Raw genomic sequence first — 21,434 nt, forward strand, 5'->3', positions numbered from 1 at the left:
TTTTATTGAAGAAACATAGCTGCTAATAAAACTCCGTTAATTGGGTGAGGAATACAACGTTCTATTATTTCTTCACATTAAAAGTCTCCCGTTACTTTCGCTGCTCACTCTTCCTGCCTGCACTCGTTTTATTGAAGAAAAGCCGTTAACAAAGCGCTGCTAATTTGGTAATAAAAAAGAAATTCAGATCTTGACAAAGGTTGCAACCAATTGATGTATCTGAGCGTGTCTTTGACAACCGTCTATTTCTGAAATGTGCAAGATGGGTGTTGCAGCTCTGAATGAAGCCTTTAAGTTATTCTCTGCGACCTTTGACCCCCAGTAACACTATGAAGCAATGTTTAGTGTGTATCGGGCACGTGCATCGTGACAATATTGCACGAGCAAATAGTAACAGTCGATGGTGATTATAATACAAATGTAGGAAAGTGCCAACAGCTGCAGCGAGGCTGGATGTAAACAATGCAGGGATTTAAAAGTGGTTTTCAAAAAAATCTGCTTTGCCATCGTTCTAAGAGGAAGACAATACAAACCAGCACACTAGTAATATGTGTTGTACACAAAACTTGTGTTTGTTGAGAAGAAAGCTGCAACTTTAAGATGAGGTATTTCACTGCCTAATGGAGCTGCTGCATTGGCTTACCGTACATTAACGGTTGCCATTCAGTTGGCTGACCTCCTTCCTCTTTGTGTGCCAGTCTGACCATGTTATGCAAGGGGGCTGCAATTCTCCTCTTAAAAGAGATTAGGGCCAGCCGGGGCCTAACCCAAAAACAATTCAGCAACCTTCAATATGAACCTCCTCGTTGGTGAATAAAGCTTTAGAGTGTTACACAAAGAGGGATAACATTATTATAGTGAGCTGAGCCATGTCTAATCTGGAGGCACCTCAACCAGTACAACAGCATTTCATTCTGTACTTTATTCAAGAAGGCTTTTATGGCCATGCTCGTGCTTTTTTGCAGCAGCTTGTTGCTTCTTTTTCTTTTGTCTTTTTGCCCGTCGACACTTTCCCTTTCAGTGCGGTCGTTCAGATCGCTCACTGTCAAATCTTCCAGCCACCCACCTTCCTCCTGCTACTGCACATTGTGGTTGAACGGAGCCGCAACAGGAAGAGAACGGAGCGGCGATCCATCAACGGCAGGAAAAAAAGGCCCCAAAAACAGCTTTTAGATGGGACATAATTCGATTCCAGCGAGCTTCCGCTGCTCGCCAAGACCAATCGTCTTTCAGCGGCAGACAGGGACGATACCAGATTAGCAGAAGACAAATGCGTGGGAGGTATCTTGTAATCCATCAGCGACGCCTCAGCCTCGTGCATGTCGTGAATCACGTGTACGGGACGCAGTGGACGACATCAGAGAAGCTCCAGGTGCACAGTCTTCTACTTCGGGGTCAATGATTTAACAAGGAAACGTTGTGAGGCAAAGCAAAACCACCCGGAAGCTTCAACAAATATGAACGGATTCCGGTATTTCTCCTGTTTTCAAAAGGGTTAGAATCTTTGTCTTCTCCAAAACAAACATGTTGGGAACTATTTTTGCAATTCTATGACTTCCAGACACTAAAGTTAACCCGTTTTTGTGTCCTTCAAAGGCGCCGGGCGCGACCGCTGCTTCCTCACCGCGTCAGCAGCCAGAAGCTGTGCAACAAGTCACAAACATAGAGGGAGCTTGTTACAGATGCATGTAAGCCTTACGGGCAGATCTAATCCATGCGGGTTCTCCTCGTGCTCTCACACCCTGAATTGTCAAAGTATGTTGTGTTCAGTCGGTTTACATTTTAAGAAAAAGGTCACCAGACAGAAACCAAAGCACCAGAGCTAATGCTTGTTTCATCGCTACGGTATTGGGCTTCATCCATCCATCCATCCATTATCAGCCGCTTATCCGGGGTCGGGTCGCGGTGGCAGCAGGTTCAGCAGGCCGACCCAGGCTTCCCTCTCACCTGCAACACTTTCCAGCTCATTCTGGGGGATCCCGAGGCGTTCCAAGGCCAGCCGGGAGATATAATCCCTCCAGCGTGTCCTCGGTCTTCCTACCAGTTGGACGTGCCTGGAAAACCTCTAATGGGAGGCGTCCAGGAGGCATCCTGACTAGATGCCCGAATGACCTCAGCTGACTCCTTTCGACACGAAGGAACAGCGACTCGACTCCAAGCTCCCTCCTGATGTCCGAGCTCCTTACCCTATCTCTAAGGCTGAGCCCGGCCACCCTACGGAGGAAGCTCATTTCGGCCGCTTGTATCCGAGATCTCGTTCTTTCGGTCACGACCCAGAGTTCGTGACCATAGGTGAGGGTTGGAACATAGACCGACCAGTAAATGGAGAGCTTCGCCTTCCGGCTCAGCTCCTCTTCACCAGGACGGACCGGTACAGCGCCTGTTTTATTGCTGCAGCCGCACCGATCCGTCTGTCGATCTCCCGCTCCACCTTACCCTCACTCGTGAACAAGACCCCGAGATACTTGAACTCCTTCGCTTGGGCTAGGCAGTATTGGGCTTCACTAAATGGGAATTTCAATCAACAGTGTCTACTGCAAACACCTGGTTTCAGCCCTGCAAAGTTTCTTTAGCAAGGATGATTCAGTAGGTGGTGGCTACCACAGAAAGCAAATGAACTGATATCCTTTCCAAAATCACATCAGAAAAAAACGAGTTATAATAACAACCATGCTAATTTGGTTTGGACAGAATCCAGCGACTCCTGCCATCTTGAAACAACAACAAGTAAAAGCTGTCACTCAAGAAACCTGGGAGAGCGCTGCCTCTCCCTTCCAGCGCGTTCCCGTTTACAACGAGTCGGTCCCACAATGTCAGACGTTTGTTTTTTCTTCAATTTTTCCTCGAACACAAGTCAAACAAAAAACACATGCAAAGACTTGGAGAAACCCCATGACGTCCCTCTCGACATGTGCCGAGAGCACGTAGAGTTGAGCCGGTGACGGCGCCGACATGTTCTGCACACATGTGCGCTTGTCACGCTGAGAGCAGAGCAGCTGCTAGCAGCTGGCGGAGCATCATACTTGCCATTTCGACCGCCATTATTCTTTCAAAGCTTATGGTCATTCCTGGGTGTTTTTTTTTAGTAGGGCCAAGTAAACACAGCAGTATTACACAGCAGGGCGTGATGATGACAGCGATACCGGCCCACATTCCCCGGGTCTTTATGAGACACATTTACAGCCCATGAAACACGCTAGCTAACGTTAGGAGTCGGGGTGAAACAAGTTAGTGTTGACAAGATGTGACGTGTCCTTCTGAAACTTGTAAAGATTGGTGTGGTTGGAGGATGGGCTATAGTTTTAAATCATAGGATTATTATGAAAGACCTGACTTCAAATTCGACTGATTTGTACTCCAGATTTGGTGGAAAACCATTGAACGGTTTCTGAGATGTTGACAGACGAGTTGAGGCCCAGAAATATAGAACTGCTTATTGGGTTCAACAAGTTGTATTTACACTCATTGCACTCCTCTGGAGAAGTGGATGCAGCCACCGCCGCATCACCCACGTTGGTTTGTGGACTTCAGTTTGGAAGCCATCTTGGGTTTTTGGCCGTCGCCATTTTGGCTTTTTTTTGCAAGAAGGTGAAGTTAAGTACAACCCCAACTTTGAACAGCCAACCAAAACGTCACATTTCATGATGTGAACACACACTGTGAAAGAGTCAATGTTTTAAGACGGAAACACAAGCTGTCAATCACAAGGTGGCCACAGCACACCCTGCTTTATAAACGCTTTTGGCTCCTACTTGGACCATAATTTACTAAATGAACATCATGCTGTCTTGAAGAAGACATGAAACTAGAGATTGAGACATAAACTCATGTTCAACAAAAACGTTTCCCAGGAAAAGGTTGGGGTTGGGTTAAAATAAATATTTGCTTGTATGTATCTTGCATAAGTTAAAAAATTACGGAGCAAAACTAAGGTAAAATAACACAAACAGTGGTCTCCTGGGTGAAAGTCCTGTGTTTGTTTGGTCTAGATCAAGACCTGGAAATGTTTTTTTATGTTTCGTTATGGAGTAAATAGAAGCACAGTGAGCTGTTAGGATTTGATTTATCCATCGTAATTCCTGCAGTAATTCCTGCAATGAAAATGGACACTTTCTTAAGAATATCCATGTTGTTTCTCACATGCATATGTAACTCAAAGACTGTTATTATTGTGGTAAATATGTCTTGAGGTGAAACCATATCCACACGATGCACATCATCACAGCATCATTACAATGTTCTATGATGCAGTACTAAATCCGAGAACCCAGAGAAAACTAATATGCAAAATAAAGCAATCATTCCTATCTTATCTCACCGCTTTATCTCAACAGGGAAATATCTCTGAGAAAAATAAGCCTGTGCAAAAACAAACTGATCTTGTCTCGACAAGTTCCAAAAATGCTCATGAACTCCCAACACACAGTTTAGGCCAAACATATTAATAAACAGCGAGATGACTTCGGCTCACTCATTTGAGCGCTTCCTCCCAGACACTGTCGGGCAGAGACATAAATCAATTTTCCATGCAGAAAGAAATGGGCCTCATTCCTATCTGGAACACGGGGAACCGATGCTGCCTTTGCGTTGTCAAATAAAGCAAAACAGAACATGATTATGCCCTGCGGTCACATGGAGTCAGACGGCACCTTTTGGACGGCACAGGGAGAAAAAGCCGCCAACAACGCCAACAAATGGCGATGTGTTTCCCGACCCACCGACATGATATCTAGCCTGACAGTCTGCCTGATTGCATGTGGAAACAGCATTATTCCTCAGACATCAAAGCAAAAGCGTAGCCGTCAGGTGCGACCTCTCCAAACTAAAAGCCCTCTTATCCGTCATCGTCAGGTGCATCACAGCCTGCTGGCCTTCATCATATTGATGCTGTAGATGATTACCCTCCTTCATCTTCCTCCACACTTTGAGCCCGAGGTATCATTAGCTGAGCAGGCTCTCCAGGCCTCGTGGCCCTCTTAACCGGATAATCTCATAAAAGCAGAAAAGAGGTGCATGACATTTGCATGACATTAGTCCGCCAGAGATGGGTATTTCATCCTAATCTTTTGCCTCCATCATTGTTTTGAGTGTTGCCATGCGACCTCAGCTGCCACGTGAGGATTAAAACACGGCAGATGATAACGGCCGTGCGAATGGAACACTGGTGTCGTCCAGATGTTCACCAAGGGTTGCAAATTCAGGTTTGTTTTTCATATTTTTTATTTTTGGGGGTCCAAAATAACACTCTGCACTGCACATGCAAGGACACAGTTTCAGTGTTGAGCATTCCCAGCCCCTGATGAATGCAATATTTACCATATGTAATGATTATTACGCTGTTTATAGTCCTTTGTACCCAGAGCCAACAACCACAGCTAATGCTTCACGCTGTTTACTGAAAAAGAAAATAACCACACTGTTAGGACTCATTCGGCCACAGGCCATCCGGAAGAACCTTAGTCCCATCCACATGTCAATATTTAACCTCTTAATGGTTAAACTGCACACAAAAGATCCCTCAATATAAAGTAAAGTCCATCGTGAAAGACTATAAAGACTTCAGTCATTCAAATGTCATTTGGAACCATTCTCCAGTCAGACATGGCCGGCAATGCCCACCTCCATAACGTATTAAAGTAGGATTTGTTTAATGAGGCTAAGATAAAAAAACCTTTGGACCTAGGGTAGATTTTTTTCAAGCGTCAGGATCTCACTTTCTTCACGTGCAAATCAAATTAACATCTGAGAAACGTTGAGGCTGCAGCCGCTGCCGTCTGCAGAGGCAAGTACCGACAACCAGAGACACTTCCAGGTAATCAGAGGAGCCAGACGCATTGCATGGCATCAAAGTGGTTGTGCGGCAGCTTAAACAGGCACTCGTCTGACACATGCGGGGTGGTTATGGTTGTAATGACTGCTGCGCACTGTGCTATTATCTCTGGATGAGCATTTATTATACATTCACAAGCAGAGCTCATTGCTAAATTGATACTGTGCTTTTTCTTAACTGCCGAATGACAAAACACAAAAGTGGTGGTTTTCGGTCGTAATGATGATTGCACAATGTCTCAAAGAGGGCATACAGCCAACCACGTCTTAGTTTTCCTCTCCCGGTACCGATCTTGTTTCTCCAAAATGAATAACCCTGATTAACTGAAAGAGTTTGTTTTCAAGCAGGAGTGGATTCCAAGTCTATATTTGGCCTCAGCCCCGAATCGGCCAGATGGGTATCGATGCTTCCTGACTTGCAAACGCTGGAAGGACAGATGAGCGACATAAAAAGCGAACAAAAATAATCAAAAACAGAGCGTGTGGTTTTAGTGGAAACTTTCATAGTGACATGACAGTCACGGTCATCGGCAACTTGATGGAACAATCATGAAATGAAGGCACATCGAAGGATTCTTTTGACGTTTTGTGGCTCAGCATGTAGTCGCAGAGAAAAGAACAAACCTTTTCGGTTGGGCTAATGAGACCAGGCTACGTTACGTCTTCGGTGGGAACGAGAAGGAACACCTGTTCGTGTTGAACAAGGGGTTCCAGATATAAGGGGGGAACAAACAACAGCAAAGTGACGCAGAGAGCTGGAGAGGATGAGAAGGTTTTAATGGTGAGAACGCAAATTAAAAACGGTGAGAAACAGTCGAGCGATGCTATTTGTTCGAGGACACATGAGATTCCCATTTTTAAGCTTTGAACCAGTAATTGTCCTTTCAGATCTTGTTATTTCACATTCCCTGGGAGGAAAACGTCCCCATGACGTGTTGTCTGAGGCTGAATCAGGTTACCGCTCTCGGACACTCGAGTGTAATTGAAGAGTTACGTCCATGTCAACGTTCCTTGCTGTGTTATTCCATTCATTGTTAGTTATTGCAACGAATACGAAAAAGGACAGTCACAATTTTACCCAAAATAAATCAGATTGTAATTAGATGTTCTTGTTTTATTCGTGCGATTAATTTGCACGTCGTCATTATGGTTTTATGAACTGTTTTTGTTATTGTTATTTCAAACTGTGGATAAAGGAATCAACCGCTCACGTTGTGCACAGCCTGTAAACAGATTCACATGAAAGCAACGGGAAAATATGTTGGCATGGGAATGTTATGCATTGTGAGGTTCGTTTGCAGTTTGGCCAAAATGCAATCTACATATTTTTTTTATACTTTTAGCATTTACCTCCTTTCTTAGTATTTAACATTTTTTTTATTTTACCTTAAGTTTAAGGAGGACCTAGCAAAGTGATATTTAAGTAACTGTCTGTTTCATATGACAATACAAATATCTTGAATCTTTATTTTTTGGTTTAAAATTTCAGGAAGTCTTGACACCGAATATCCCCGAATACACTGAAACCCCAGAAATACAACCCGGAGGTTCATCTGTTGTCAGGCACATTTATATTTATCCAACAAACACGGAGGCTCGGTAGTCCGAAAGATCGCAAACTTTATTACTCCTCTTCAACCTTGAGAAAGGTCTGCTCTTACCTTTCACAATAAAAGCCCCAGACATACACTATCTGCAGGCGAGTGTGTCTGCAGGTCTGAGGTCTCCCCGCTGGTGTGAAGCAGGACATCTGATCTTCTACTGAAGAAACATTTAAAAAGGAGCCGGATGAAGTTAAAGTGCATTTGACGACTGTATGTTCCTCGTGAGTTTCTTTGGAAAGGAAAATAGATGTTTTATGATCTGCTTATAGTCCTTTTTTATATAGCCACATCACTCTATGTCAACAAATAAATGGGTTCATTAATCGGGTTAACATGCACTGAGGGGAATGATTTGGCTTGAACAACAAGGAAGAAAGCGGAGTTGTGCAACTATAATAAAGTCAGATTCCTTTTGCGGATCTCCTGCCAACTTTTTCAGCTTCACAACTTCTCACCCACAGCTCAGCTTCACTTCTCCTGCACCTCGTTTACGTTGCAAAAGTGAACTGAACTGTTTAGAAAAGAAAAGAACTTGGATGTGCAAGACTGCGGTCGAGCATCACTGTGGTAATTCTAAAACATCATCTATTTGACGGTCCACTTTGATCTGCACTGATCCGCAACATGTGCTCGACATGCTAGAAGGTTTAGATCTTTTGGGGTTTTTCTTGGGTATTGAACGCAACCCCGACTGAGAGATAGGGGTAAAGGAAGAAGGATGAGCGTATCTTCTCGCAGCGACAGGCTACCGTTTGGCACAAATAAATACATAAATGTTTCCCCATTCACGGCTGCCACTGTTAAAGATGTCACAACTCACAAGATCAGTCATGCTAGAAGTGTCGGAAATAGCTCTTAACGGAAGCAGTGTTCAGCTCAGAGCTGTGCGGTCTGGACCAGAAGCCACGAGCGGCCACGAGAACGGCCTCTGCGTGGAGCGTCTTCGGCGGCTTCTCATCGGCGGAGCCGGTCATGTGGAAAGCCGTCTAGCAGCCCTGCGGCCGAGTCAGATGCACACGAGGGGAATAGCGTATCGGGGATGACTTCACGCTTGTGTAAGATATCCATTCACACGCACCCGAGGCATTTGAAGGAGCCAGACACACACACGTACCACAACAAGACGAATGTGATACTCCGATTGGATGTTGCTTCGCTAGAAGGACGGAGGCAGCGCTGAGAATTCGCTCCAGATGTCCTTCGACGTCAGCAGACGACTTGTGCCGTGACAGCAGGCTGCTGCACTGAAGTGAAACTAAAACAACTCCCCTTATGCTATATACATACATATAGATATATGTTTATGTTTTAAATTGAAATAAATAGAAAAGGAGTGACGGCTGAAGCCACGGCTTCCTGAACATGCTTGGGAGGATTCGGTTACTCTGCAAAACCCCCAAAACAAAAACAAGACATTTTAAATCTGAATTACGGTTGTGTTGGCCGGGGAAGCAACCGACGGTAATTATTTCATTCTGTTTACATACAGCGAAAGGATTTGATGGTTTAGTCTACATTAAATTGAATAAAATAGTGGAAAATAGCCATTACAATTTCCCAGAGCACACAATAATCAGAGCACAGCGCTGGACGCCAAGGCTGCTGAGTTTACGATGACATGGAACTGAAAACCCAGAAAATCACATTTGAGAACCAGCAAATGTTTGTCTTTTTTGGTTTGTTTTTTAAAGTAAATAAATTAAATGTTGGTCACGGCCTTAAATCAGCGGTGCGAATCCCTTTCCAACATAAAAATGCTTTTATTGCTGCGCCACAAAAAATAATGTGGACGACTTCTTTACCTCCCCGGAGAGTCGATACCCACTCAGTGCCTGTGAGGCATGGAGTCCCACAAGGTTCTGTGTTGGGCCCACTTTTAATTTGTTATTTTCTTGCTCCCTCTCCAATACACATCAAGGAGAAATGGGCATAACGACGCTCTAATCCATACATCGACCAGGCCTTTGACTGACTCCTCCCTGTTCCCATCAGAATTTGGACGCAAATTGACAGCCATCTCTAATTTGTATCACAGTTAATACACACAATTTAATTACAGTTATTCCACAGATGCCTCCGGGCTAAAATGCTCAATTTGAGTATCAGCGAGTTCACAATTCTATGCACCAAACGGATCTCACATTATTGTTTTAATGTAACTAATTTATGCTACATGTCTCTACATGATCCATACTTCCTGCAGTTTTACAGGTGAGATGTTGCTAAATTGCATGATCCATACGTCATGTTGTTTTTGTCTTGGGGTCAAAATGACCCGTGTATATGTATGTGTGTTGATGGGTCATTTTGACCCCAAGACAACGGGAGGGTTTTACCGCACTCTGTACCGGCCCATAGGCAAGTTAAGGCATCGAGATCGAATATCAATAACATTACAAAAGAAAAAGTATTCTTCCATCTTCACACTGCTGCACAATTAAGTCCTTTCTTGTCAGCACCTGATGCAGAAATAATTGGTTTATTCCTTTGGTTTCCTCGGGGTCAGATCACTGTAATGTTTTTCGTTCGCCCATCGTGCGCCGCCTGTATTCTCACACGTAAACACATGACTCCGGCCTCGCTTCCTGTTTGCTGCCAATCTTCACGCCGACGATACGAAGCTGTTCTGCGCCCCATTATTGCCCCAACACACCCTCCCGCCCACTTTACACTTGTAGCCTTTTCATTCTCCAGCAACCTGCTGCGATCGCTAAACTATTACCCCCTCCCCCTCTCCAACTGTGAAGCGCTCCGTCCAAAGAGCTCAGGAATGCACCCAGCCGCCTCGGTTTCAAGAAACCGCCTAAAAAGCACACCTTTGCAAACATTTTCTTAAACAACTTGCTGGCATGCTTCATGTGTTTGTCTGCACAACGGGAATCCCGAAAGGCCACGAGTGGAGAAGCATGACTTCTGCTCCTCAACCTAAGTACACGTTGCACAATGAGAGGTTTGCCACGTGAAGCGCTGGTCGGAGAAGACTTTCACTTGAGCAGAGACCCCGTCGATCCACGTGACACCGATTTCCCCCGCTGATGTTTCCATTCACATGACACCCTCTCACGGCACCCTTTGAACCGGAGACAAGCCCGAGCCGAGGGCGATTGAATCACTCAACCGATCCAACCGGTCATATCAAGCTGGCACGCCAGGTTGAAGAAGAAGAAAAAGAAGAAAAGAGGCCTGCAGGAATCTTTGGAACTGACAGAACTCCCAGCGTGTAGCGGTTAGCGGCGCAGAGCTCTTTGAACGTCGGCTCTAAAAGGTGCAGAGTTCCCTCCCCGTGTGCATTCCTTGTCTCCTGCTTTATGGGTATGTTCTGGAAGCTCTCGGTGATCTCGCAGGCAGGTAGATCCGTAAGACTTCCTGTCTGAGTTGCAATGGCCTCGGCACGAGAGTCCCTGCCTCTCTCCGGCCCTGACGTCAGCGCCGGGCAGGAGGCCTGAGCTCCGTCACAGAGCAAAACTCCTGTAAGCCAAAGGATGTTCGCTTTGCTGCTTTCACGGATTCGGCATGCTATTAATTAGCAGTAAAAAAAACGGCCTGGGAACATGTGCGATTTTTTCTTCAGACACGGTTCTAAGAAACAACGCTGCATCACCAGACCACCATGTGTGTTGTTGCTTTCTTTTTTCGCCTTAACCACGATTCCACAATGTGAACATCGATGACAAATATCCCTGACTGTGTCTAACTCAGGTGGGATGTTTGTTTTTTGAGAAGTGTTTATTATTATGGCTTTCATAATCAATTCATCTTCAATGTCGTCAAGAAAAAAACCACACTGCTGCGGCTCTGTGCGATATTTCCAGTATACCACAAAGGAATATGAAATACAAAAGTATTCAGACTTCCCAGGAGGGCATGTTTGACTCAAACCAGAAGAGTGTGGCTCCAGCAGCAGCGTGTGACCCTGGAGATCAGCGTTGCAGAACATCTCCCACAACCTTTGACAGAGAGCAGCAGAACCCATTAACGCTGGTTAAAGACAAATATTAATACCGAAAATGTTTTAGATGTCTTGGAGTGGAATGTTGGGAACACACTGATCCTCAAGATGAGGCACAACAACGTGGCGTTGACGGATCCCTGAGATCAAAGCGTGAGTCACAGGCTCCATGTCATACGCATCATTTGTGGCTTTCTAATATGAGAGGGTTCACTTTTTAAAAACAGGAAGTCTGGTACTCAGCAGCGGGAACGCCGTCGTCACCAGCCAGCAGCAGCAGCTGACGCTGTCATCACTAATGCCGCCATTAACCAATTAGAACACGTCTTTAACTTGATGAGCAGATTCAAGTCCACTTTACTTGCTTTTAAAAAAAATGCTATACCGTAAAAGTCGGGTTACGAGCCGCTACTATCTTCGGTCAGTGTCCCCGTTAGCTCCCCACTGTAGCCAGCTGGGGCTGCTGCTGGCGCTCCGCTACTTCCCCGCTAACTTCCGCTAGCTCTCCGCTAACTTCTGCTAGCGCCCCGACAACCACCGAAGGTAGCGGGACCAGGCTCGACACCTGACTCGGGCAGAGGGGACGCGGGCAGTAGCAGCAGCAGCGGGGAGCTAGCAGCAACGCTAGCGCCTAGCATGCTACAGCGGGGACACTGACCGGAGGTAGGAGCGGCTTGCAACCCGACTTTTACGGTAATCAAATTTGCCCTAAACGAGCCTCATTCATCAGTGATTACTGAGTGTGTAGTTCCTCTTGTACGACGCGTGACATAATCCATCTCATGATGCAGAGGAGGAAAACTAAACGATGAAGATGTCTTGAAAAAACCTGCGGGAGCGGAGGTGTGTCGAGCCTCCGTTATGTGAGCAGTTGGCCTGAAGGCTTGCGGCCAGTGTCAGAGGTCAGAGGTCAACGCCTCCAGCTGCTCATCACCTCCAGCCAGCCGGCCGGAGAGCGTAACGGACATCAGCGGCGTGAGTCACGTCACGGCTTCCACACATCTGAGTGTGAGGATGTCTGTGGTCATGACGACAGACCTGGTCTCTCCGGCCCAACGAGCGCCCCTACTGGTGACGCCATGTTCTGAGAAGGGGGAGGCATGCTCTCTCTCCCACTTTCTCTCTCTCTCTCGCTCGCTCTCACTCTCTCATACACACACACACACACACACACACACCTATTATCTCTCTCCCTCTCTCTCACACACACACATATATTCTCTCTCTCTCTCTCTCTCTCTCTCTCTCATTCACCTCCTGTGTCAGACCTGGTTTTAGTCGTCTCTCCTCTAAACCTTTAAAGGGGACACGGTTCCACCGTCAGTGAACATGAATAAAAGCGAGCCCCCTCCTCCGGGTGGATGAGCTGCACCGATCAGGGCATCCCTCTGCTCATCGGTTCGAGGAGCGACCGACAGCCCCGTGCAGGAGCTGTCGGCGGAGGCCGGTGAATAAAAGATGAAAGGTGTTGGGCTGCTGCAGCCGGTGGGTGTGACTCCATTAAAAAAACATTCTCTGCTGTGAATATGATTAACAGCGACGTGGGGATGCAGAATCACCCTTCCTCCAGGAAGCTTCAAAGACTTGTATTCCCAGACGCACACACACACACACACACACACACACACACACACACACACACACACACACACACACTGACTCACACCCTGTTAAATCATTGCTATATTTCATGTTCATTCATTTCTTATCTGATTTAGTCAGGAAAAAGTGCTTCAGTTGCCATTCAGAGTGAAGCAGAGCCTGTTTTCACATTGGATCATAAACCTACATGCATGTGCACTTAAATAAAATAAAACGTGTTTTCACTTAAAATATATATATATATATATATATATATATATATATATATATATATATATATATATATATATATATATATATATATATATATATATATATATTTTAAAGGCTCCTTCTCTTTAACAGTTGGTTGCATGAAGCTGATCAGGTCTCACCTTTCATGTTTAACTATATCACAGTGATGCACATAATAATAATAAAAAAGACAGCAGCTGTTAGAATTTTAGAAATGTTTTCTGTTTCTTTGATGCTAAAAATTACAATAAAATAAAATATATATTTTAATAATTAGAGCAGCCTTGAAGGAAGCCAGTAGTCGTCACATTGTACATGTTGGGGTCATCCTCGTTAGAGGCCACATGTCATGAAGCAACCGCGCACACACACACACACACACACACACGCACACACACACACGCACGCACGCGCACGCACGCACGCACGCGCACACAGTCTCCAGATGGCCGGTGATCAGGCCCAGCAGACAGGAGCACCGCCTGCCACCCTGACCTCGCAGTTTACCTGCTTAGCGCAGCTTAATGTACCCACTGAGGAGCGCTGCCAGCCGGCAAAGGTGCGTCCACACAGCCACAAGCATGAATAAAATAAAATAAGAAAGGAAGGTGCAGCGTGAGTCTTTAATCCGGCACCACATCCTGAATTACAAATGCAATCAGATGAAGAGTTGCCTCCATAATAAGTGTGAGGCGGCGCCATGAGAGTGATGGCGCATTGATCTCTCCAGCGGAATAAGGAGGACGTGGACCCGCCGCACACACTGCGGACAGGTGGAGCTTTGTTCAGTTTTTTTGGTTTGTTGGGGAAAGCAAACAGTGGTGTGGAGGAAGCAGGGCTGACGGCTCGGTAAATAAAGCCTCGCCACGGGAGAGCAAGGCGGGCGGATTGGATCAAACAGCCGGTCCATTCTTACACAAACAGCGCGTGCACAACACGCCTCCCCTAAAGCCCGTTCACAGCGACTAACACTCATCATTAAAAAGGTTGAACTACTCATCTGACAGCTTAAGTTTGACGGCAGCAACGTGTCCACGGCGCGCGGGTTTCCTCAAAGTAGCGGAGAAAGCAAAGGCACGGGAACAGTCACTTACTTTTGGCTTCTTCATATGGAACGACAGGAGTAAATCCAGTGTGTGCGAAAGCCTATTTTATTTTACTTCTACGGGGAGGAAAGTGGTTGTCATCATCCTGTGTGCACATATCCAATGCTGAGGGCAGCGCAGTATCCAAGCACAGGAGAAAAGGAGCCCCAAAGAGGAGGAGGAGGAGGAGGAAGGACGGCAAACAATGTGAAATCAAACTTTCAACCTTTGCAACCTGCAGGCTGACGGCGTGTGGCATCTAGCCCATCTATCTACAACGTAGATCCAGACTGAGGCTCGCAGCGGTGGAGCGGGACAGCGCGCGCGCAGGGAGGGGGCTGAGCTTTTATAACGATGCGTAAAGAGTCACGGAGCCGCCCTCTGACGGGCTGAGGAGAGGCTCCACTCCGGACCCGCTGTGCCTGCACACGGCGCAAACACAGCGCCGCTTTCATTGCGCAACACCTGGTGGGTTCACTACGCTGAGCCGTCAGTCATCCAGTTCAGGCTCATTACGCTCTGTGGTTGTTTCTTGTCCAACTGGGAACGAGCTCTTGTTCAGAATCTAATTAGTTTGAACATGAACACAACATTAGGATTAGTGCATATTTATTATGATGACATTCAGTTTATTCCCTGCATGTATTTGGATATCACACATTTCAGCACATCATATCATGTGTGTGTGTGTGTGTGTGTGTGTGCCATATCCCCTGGGTTGTGGCATGTTGATGCATTTTGGACAGCGAGCATGGATGCATTACTGACACAGGCCCAGGGCTCCTTGTGTCTGGAACTCACACAATGTCACTCACAGCGACTTCAATTGACAACGAAGAAAAAAAGGACGGCAACACAGAGACACAACAAAACTACGAAGACACCAACACTGCAAACAACCATAAAGAGACACAATATGACGATAAACAAAAAAAACTATTACAAAGAGACACAAAAACAGTAAACAACCACAAAGAAAGAAATGATCCTTTTATTAATCCCCTTGGGGAAATTCTTCTCTGCTTTGACCCATCCCTGGTTGGGGCGGTGGGCTGTCCTGAGGGGCGCCCGGGGAGCAGCTAGGGGTTAAGTGTCTCAGGGACATGAGACATGTGAACTGGGGTCAAACCGGCTACCTTGTGGTTACTGGATGACCGCTCATCCCCCTGAGCTACAGCACACACAGCTACTACAAAGAGACACAAAACAACTACAAAGAAACACACAACAATTATGAACAGGCACAAAACTACAAACAGATGCATAATTGACCTCATTTGATTCATTTGGCCATATACCTCACCTGAGTAGCCCAGACTTTCATATATTTTTCTGTTTGTGGCCCTCGGTGAAAAAAGCTTTGACAGCCCTGACATATGCGACGCCTGCGGGTCGCCGGCTCTCCGGCCTCGAACATCCGCCTGCAGGCGAAGGTTCTCGGACGGACGAGCCGGCGACCCTTCGGCTTACCCCGACGTGCTGGAAGCGAGGGCCCAGTCACAGCTGCGAGCAGCTTTAATTTATATATATATATATATATATATATAAAAGAATCACATCAGAGGAAATTTGGCCTTTTCCAAGCTCCATTAGAAGTCGGTAGGGAGAGAAAGTGAAGCTGGTTCTTCAGAGATTCATCACTGCATCTCCATCAGTTCTAGTTCAGACTCTCTTCACTTCTTCTGCATCATCAGGAAAGGAGTCGAGAACAACTTGAATTCGTTCTCAATGGCAGAAAGATCTGGGAAGCGCAGACTGAGTTCTGTCATTTGATGTGATGACAGACACATATTTCCTCTTTTTCGCAGAAAGGTTGACCTCTGGAAAATGGAATATATGTATATATATTTTATACATGTAAATATGTATATAAATAAGATACAAATATGTATTAAAAGTGATCAAAAGCTTGAGGTTTCATGGAACGGCGTGGAAGTGGTGTGACGACTATTGCATATGGTTCGTGATCATGCAGCAAGCTGTTGTAACTCCACTGTACTTTGTCAAAACTGTTCCAAAGTTAACATGCTTTATGAGAGGCATGGCTGGAAGACTTCTGCATGCCAATATGAACTCACAGTCAGAGCGCCACCTACTGGGAAACTATGGCAATTTGAACTAGAAATAAACGAAGAAAATTCAATTTGCCGACTTCTGGTACGGTTTAGAGCATGGTCCCAAGAGACTTATTTGTAAGTGTATATGTGGTATATACGCCCATCAAATGTATGTCTATGTTGAACGTACTGCGAGGGCTGCTTTGTTGAATTCAGTTGAATTTTCTCCTGAGAAGTCCATGGGTCCTTTTCTTCTGAACACAATGAGATACAAACAAGCTTTTGATATATTTGCATGAAATTGAACCATTAATTATCCACAGAGAATTTTGTACAAATTGAACCCAGCGTTTAGGAAGATTTGGGAATAAAATAGTTTTTCACAAAATTAAAAATAGTTGAAATTCTAAGTCGGCGGAGTTTAATACGACCACGTACTTTTTTGTAGAGCAGACACAACCGGACATGTGTGCCAAATTTCAGGTCAAAAACTGTGGACTTTCACAACTCACAGGTTGTCAAAAAAAATCATTTTAGGGGGCGCTATCTGACTTCCTGTACGGTTTAGAGCATGGTCCCAAGAGAGTTATTTTTAAGTTTACATGTGTTACATATGGCTACCAGGTTTCATACATGTAGGTCAACCGTAGCGCTGGGGCTGCTTAATTGAATATTTGTAGGGGGCGCTATCGAGCCAAAGTGCCATTTTGAGTCATTCAAATCACATCAGGTAACTACATCTTTGCCTTTAAATGTGTTTGCCAAGTTTAGTTACGTGTCGAGCATGCCTAGTACCTCAAAAGTGACTTTATTGTTGACCGCGAAGGATGGGTCGCCACGGCAACAGCGTTTCACGAAACATCAAAAGCTTTGGGGGTTGGCGTCATGAAAGTCTTATATTTGTCTCGAAGGAATTGGAAGTTGATCTGATTGACCGACTAAGAGAAGCAAGCCAAAGTATAGAAATATTTACTTCCTGTTGCCATTAGGTGGCGCTATGACTCTAATTAGAAATTAGACTGCACATGTCTTCAGGCCTGGAGGCTGATCAAACATGTGAAACCTGGAAAGGATCTTATCATGTGGAGTCGAGTTACATCGGTTTATTCGGTCACGGCGAAGGATCGAACTTCTGCGATGGACCGACGCTACGCCGTTCAACGGATCCTTACAATCTTCAAGGTGATGCATTACCAATGTCTTAAGTCTCTTCCGACGCATTTTGAGAGGGATCTGAATAATCTGTGAGGAGCACGGTGTACAAGTAGAAAACATGTAACTTCCTGTTGCCTCTAGGTGGCGCTATGACTAGGATGAAAATTGATCATATGGATGTCTTCAGGGTCAAGAGGTCATGGCATATGAGAAATATGGAGTAGATTCCATCATGTACGGCCGAGTTAAAGCAACTTCCATTAAAAAACAATTACAAAGCGACCTAAATCAACAACAAGAAGAAGAAGAAAAGAAGAAGAAACGTTATTTGTCATATCACATACTTTACATTACATACACATGAAATGTGGTCTGTGCATTCAACCCATCCAAAGCAATGTAGGAGCAGCGGGACAACACAAAGGAGGCGGGACAACACAAAGGAGGAGGGACAACACAAAAGAGGCGGGACAACACAAAGGAGGCGGGACAACACAAAGGAGGCGGGACAACACAAAGGAGGCGGGACTCCTCCGTGTGTTTGTGTAGGAGAGGCTGTAACAACATTAACAACAGATGCACATTTAGTCACGTCACACCTCGGACACTTTGATAGTTAATACAAACCGCCATTGTTTTGCTGCCTCAATGTTACGTTTCCGTGAAGACGCTTCATAAAAAGACGGCGTGTGTTGACCCGGAGACACGTGGCCCCGCCCCCAGAGGACGCTCAGTGCGTCCTCGCCTGGAGCGCAGAAGTATTTGATGCATTGGGGGCCCCTGTCTCATGGTACCTTTTACATTATTAGAGGCTATTATTTTAAATTACAGGGTTGAACTTGTCAAAGGAATGTATTTATTGGAGATGGGAGTGCATTTCTGTTCCAGCCTCACCTGTTGGACAGTGTCCTCTGGTTGCCATTAACTCCTGTGTTTTTTTCTGTGTTGCCAGTTTGTGGTCACCGAGCCTGGATCTCTTTTTGTAGTGACGTCGTCTCCCCCAAAGTGCCCTTCCCTTTACATCTAGACTGCACTCTCAATTACGCTTTCGGGGAGGATTTTTTTTTTTGTTGCTTTCCCGGAAAACGTGGTTAAATTCAATTGAAATAATCAGGGTTTGGCTTAAAGATGACTGCGGAATTTTAACATCACAAAAACGGAACAATATACTTATTATGTTTGGGTTAAAAATCTACTTTGTTCACACGGGACACCAGCGGCCTCCTGCAGACCTCAACACTCATAGCAGACTTTATGTGGGACATGGAAAACGTTAAAGTTAGAAAACTAAGTATGTTTTCCTCTGAAAGGTAGTTGATGCAAAAACCCGGGGAAAGAAGTAGGAAAACTACACTTCATAGAGGGAAAGGCAGCACAACAACTTGAGTCCTGAATCAAAGGACGACAATATCCGGGTGAGCAGTGGAAACAGTGGTCGATCAGAGGATCGGCGGTTCGATCCCCAGCCATGTCGATGTGTCCTTGGACAAGACACTCAAAAAAGTGCTCCCCGCTGCTGTGAGGCGACCCCGAGTGCCAGCGCGGGACTTATCTTTCCCCTCCGAGCACCCAGGCTGGCACACACACACACACACACACACACTGGGTCGAGGCATAGCTAACCGCGTTTACAGCCTTCACCTTGAAGAGAGGGCGACTCCGATGGCACACACCTGGAGGGGCGTGGGGTCGAAGGTCACAACGGTGTAAAAATAAGTAGTCCTGGAATGACCTGCAGGCCGAGAACCCCTCGTCTATGACCGGTTATTAACCAAAGTTATGACTATAACAGCTGCTGCAACACTTTGTTGTTGCTCCAGGTATTATATATATATATATATATATATATATATATATATATATATATATATATATATATATATATATATATATATGTGGATATTTAACCTCTTCTGTTGATGCATGGACATGCATTTTTACTCCGTAGTGCATTTGTTTTGTATTTTATTGTTTGTATGAAATCAATACACACACGTTGTGTAACTTTGCCGCCTTTTGTTTTGGTATTTTTCTGGTTTAAAAAAATAAAATAAAAATGAATATGAAAGATTACAGAGAACTGAGACCTTGCCGTTTAAAAACCCCTCAAAAACACGTAACCGTGAGATTGTGCCCTTTCCATTCTGTGTGTAATAACGTGACTCAGTCACTGGATGAGTCACAGTTTGACAACCAAAGGTATCGTTTCACAATAAAATAAACTGCATATTGTGAGCAACAACAACAAAATGTGAGAAATTAGAAAGTCAACGCCTTCATGCAGTTCTGGTGCACGAGCGGTTTGTGCAGCGGGACGCTTGCATTGAACCAAAACAAATTGGCCTAATTGTTTTTACGGGCATTTCCTGTTGGAGTTCTCTGTGATCATGTCAACCCGCGGCAACACGCGTGTGCTGCATGGGACGATGGTTTATAAGACAAAACATTGAGGAACTCATTTTGACTTTATCACATTTACAATTGCAGTGTTACAACTTGTATCTTCATTATTTGCATCTATTGTTTTACTTGTTATATTTTTTCTTATTTGTTCTTTATTATATTTTTTATATATATATATATATATATATATATATATGTATTCTTTTTAATTAAATGTAATTTTTATTAAATTGAATTAGATTTTTATTTTTTTTACTGCTTGAATGGATTGTCATCATCATACTTGTTACATATAATATTACCTTAAAACCTGTTTAACCCCAGACAATTTGAACGGCGAAAATTAAACCCCAAGGTCTATTTAAATAATTAAAAAAGCTATAACATACAGAAAACCCTTGTGAACATAGATATATATATATATATGTTATATGATATGTTTCCGTGGAGCATTAAAGGTGTAGATAAACGGTGTAGGCCCTCTGGGCCGTGCCGGAGGCGTAAATTCCCCTCATGCCGGTATTCCTGACACACATTTGGCGGAGGATCCCTCGGCGCCTTCGGGTGGCAGCCGACAGGTATTCAGACGTCCTGTCCCCACCTGCTCGTCACGGCTTATCTGCAGAGAATGGGGCGTGTGGAGCGCCAGCTAATCAGCACATATTTCCAGCTGGGCTTTCTTTTTCTGTGTGTGTGTGTGTGTGTGTGTGTGTGTGTGTGTGTGTGTGTGTGTGTGTGTGTGTGTGTGTGTGTGGCGCTTTGCAGAGGAAATAATAGGATTTACAATGAGAGGCCCAGTTTGTTCACCCGCCCGATCTCATTTTTTATATTTATTTTGGAGGAATTAATTGTGAACATTTAATTAATTAATTAATTGTGAAAAACTGTTTTTGTATTCCCCAATTAGTAATTAGATTAATTGTCCAATGGATACATGGAAATTAGATTGATTGTTAAAGAACTAATCATTTGGTGCAGCCCTGTGATACGTGTTATACATAAGTCTATACTTCATGTGTTTAAGCTGCATTCTCTCTCCTGACCACCAGGGGGTGACTCCTGTGGTTGTATAGAAGTATATGCTTCATGTGTTAAAGCTGCATTCTCTCTCCTGACCACCAGAGGGTGACTCCTCTGGTTGTATAGAAGTCTATGCTTCATGTGTTAACGCTGCATTCTCTCTCCTGACCACCAGGGGGTGACTCCTCTGGTTGTATAGAAGTCTATACTTCATGTGTTAAAGCTGCATTCTCTCTCCTGACCACCAGGGGGCGACTCCTCTGGTTGTATAGAAGTATACATGTCATGTGTTAAAGCAGGGTGTGACTCCTCTGGTTGTATAGAAGTCTATGCTTCATGTGTTAATGCTGCATTCTCTCTCCTGACCACCAGGGGGTGACTCCTCTGGTTGTATAGAAGTCTATACTTCATGTGTTAAAGCTGCATTCTCTCTCCTGACCACCAGGGGGAGACTCCTCTGGTTGTATAGAAGTATACATGTCATGTGTTAAAGCAG

General features: G+C 44.8%; 1 protein-coding gene across 1 annotated transcript in view; it reads right to left on the reverse strand.

Annotated features, from left to right (window-relative positions):
- The window catches only part of kitlga (kit ligand a), a 24,752-nt gene extending 10,374 nt beyond the window's left edge, over positions 1–14,378 (reverse strand). The window contains exon 1 of the mRNA XM_079223637.1: positions 14,313–14,378. Within this exon, the coding sequence (XP_079079763.1) occupies positions 14,313–14,327 (15 nt within the window). The 5' untranslated portion in view covers positions 14,328–14,378. The remainder of the gene's footprint in view (positions 1–14,312) is intronic.
- Between the last annotated feature and the right edge of the window lie 7,056 nt (positions 14,379–21,434).

The sequence above is a fragment of the Taurulus bubalis genome, assembly GCF_910589615.1.
Source record: "Taurulus bubalis genome assembly, chromosome: 9".
NCBI classification, from domain to species: Eukaryota; Metazoa; Chordata; class Actinopteri; order Perciformes; family Cottidae; genus Taurulus; species Taurulus bubalis.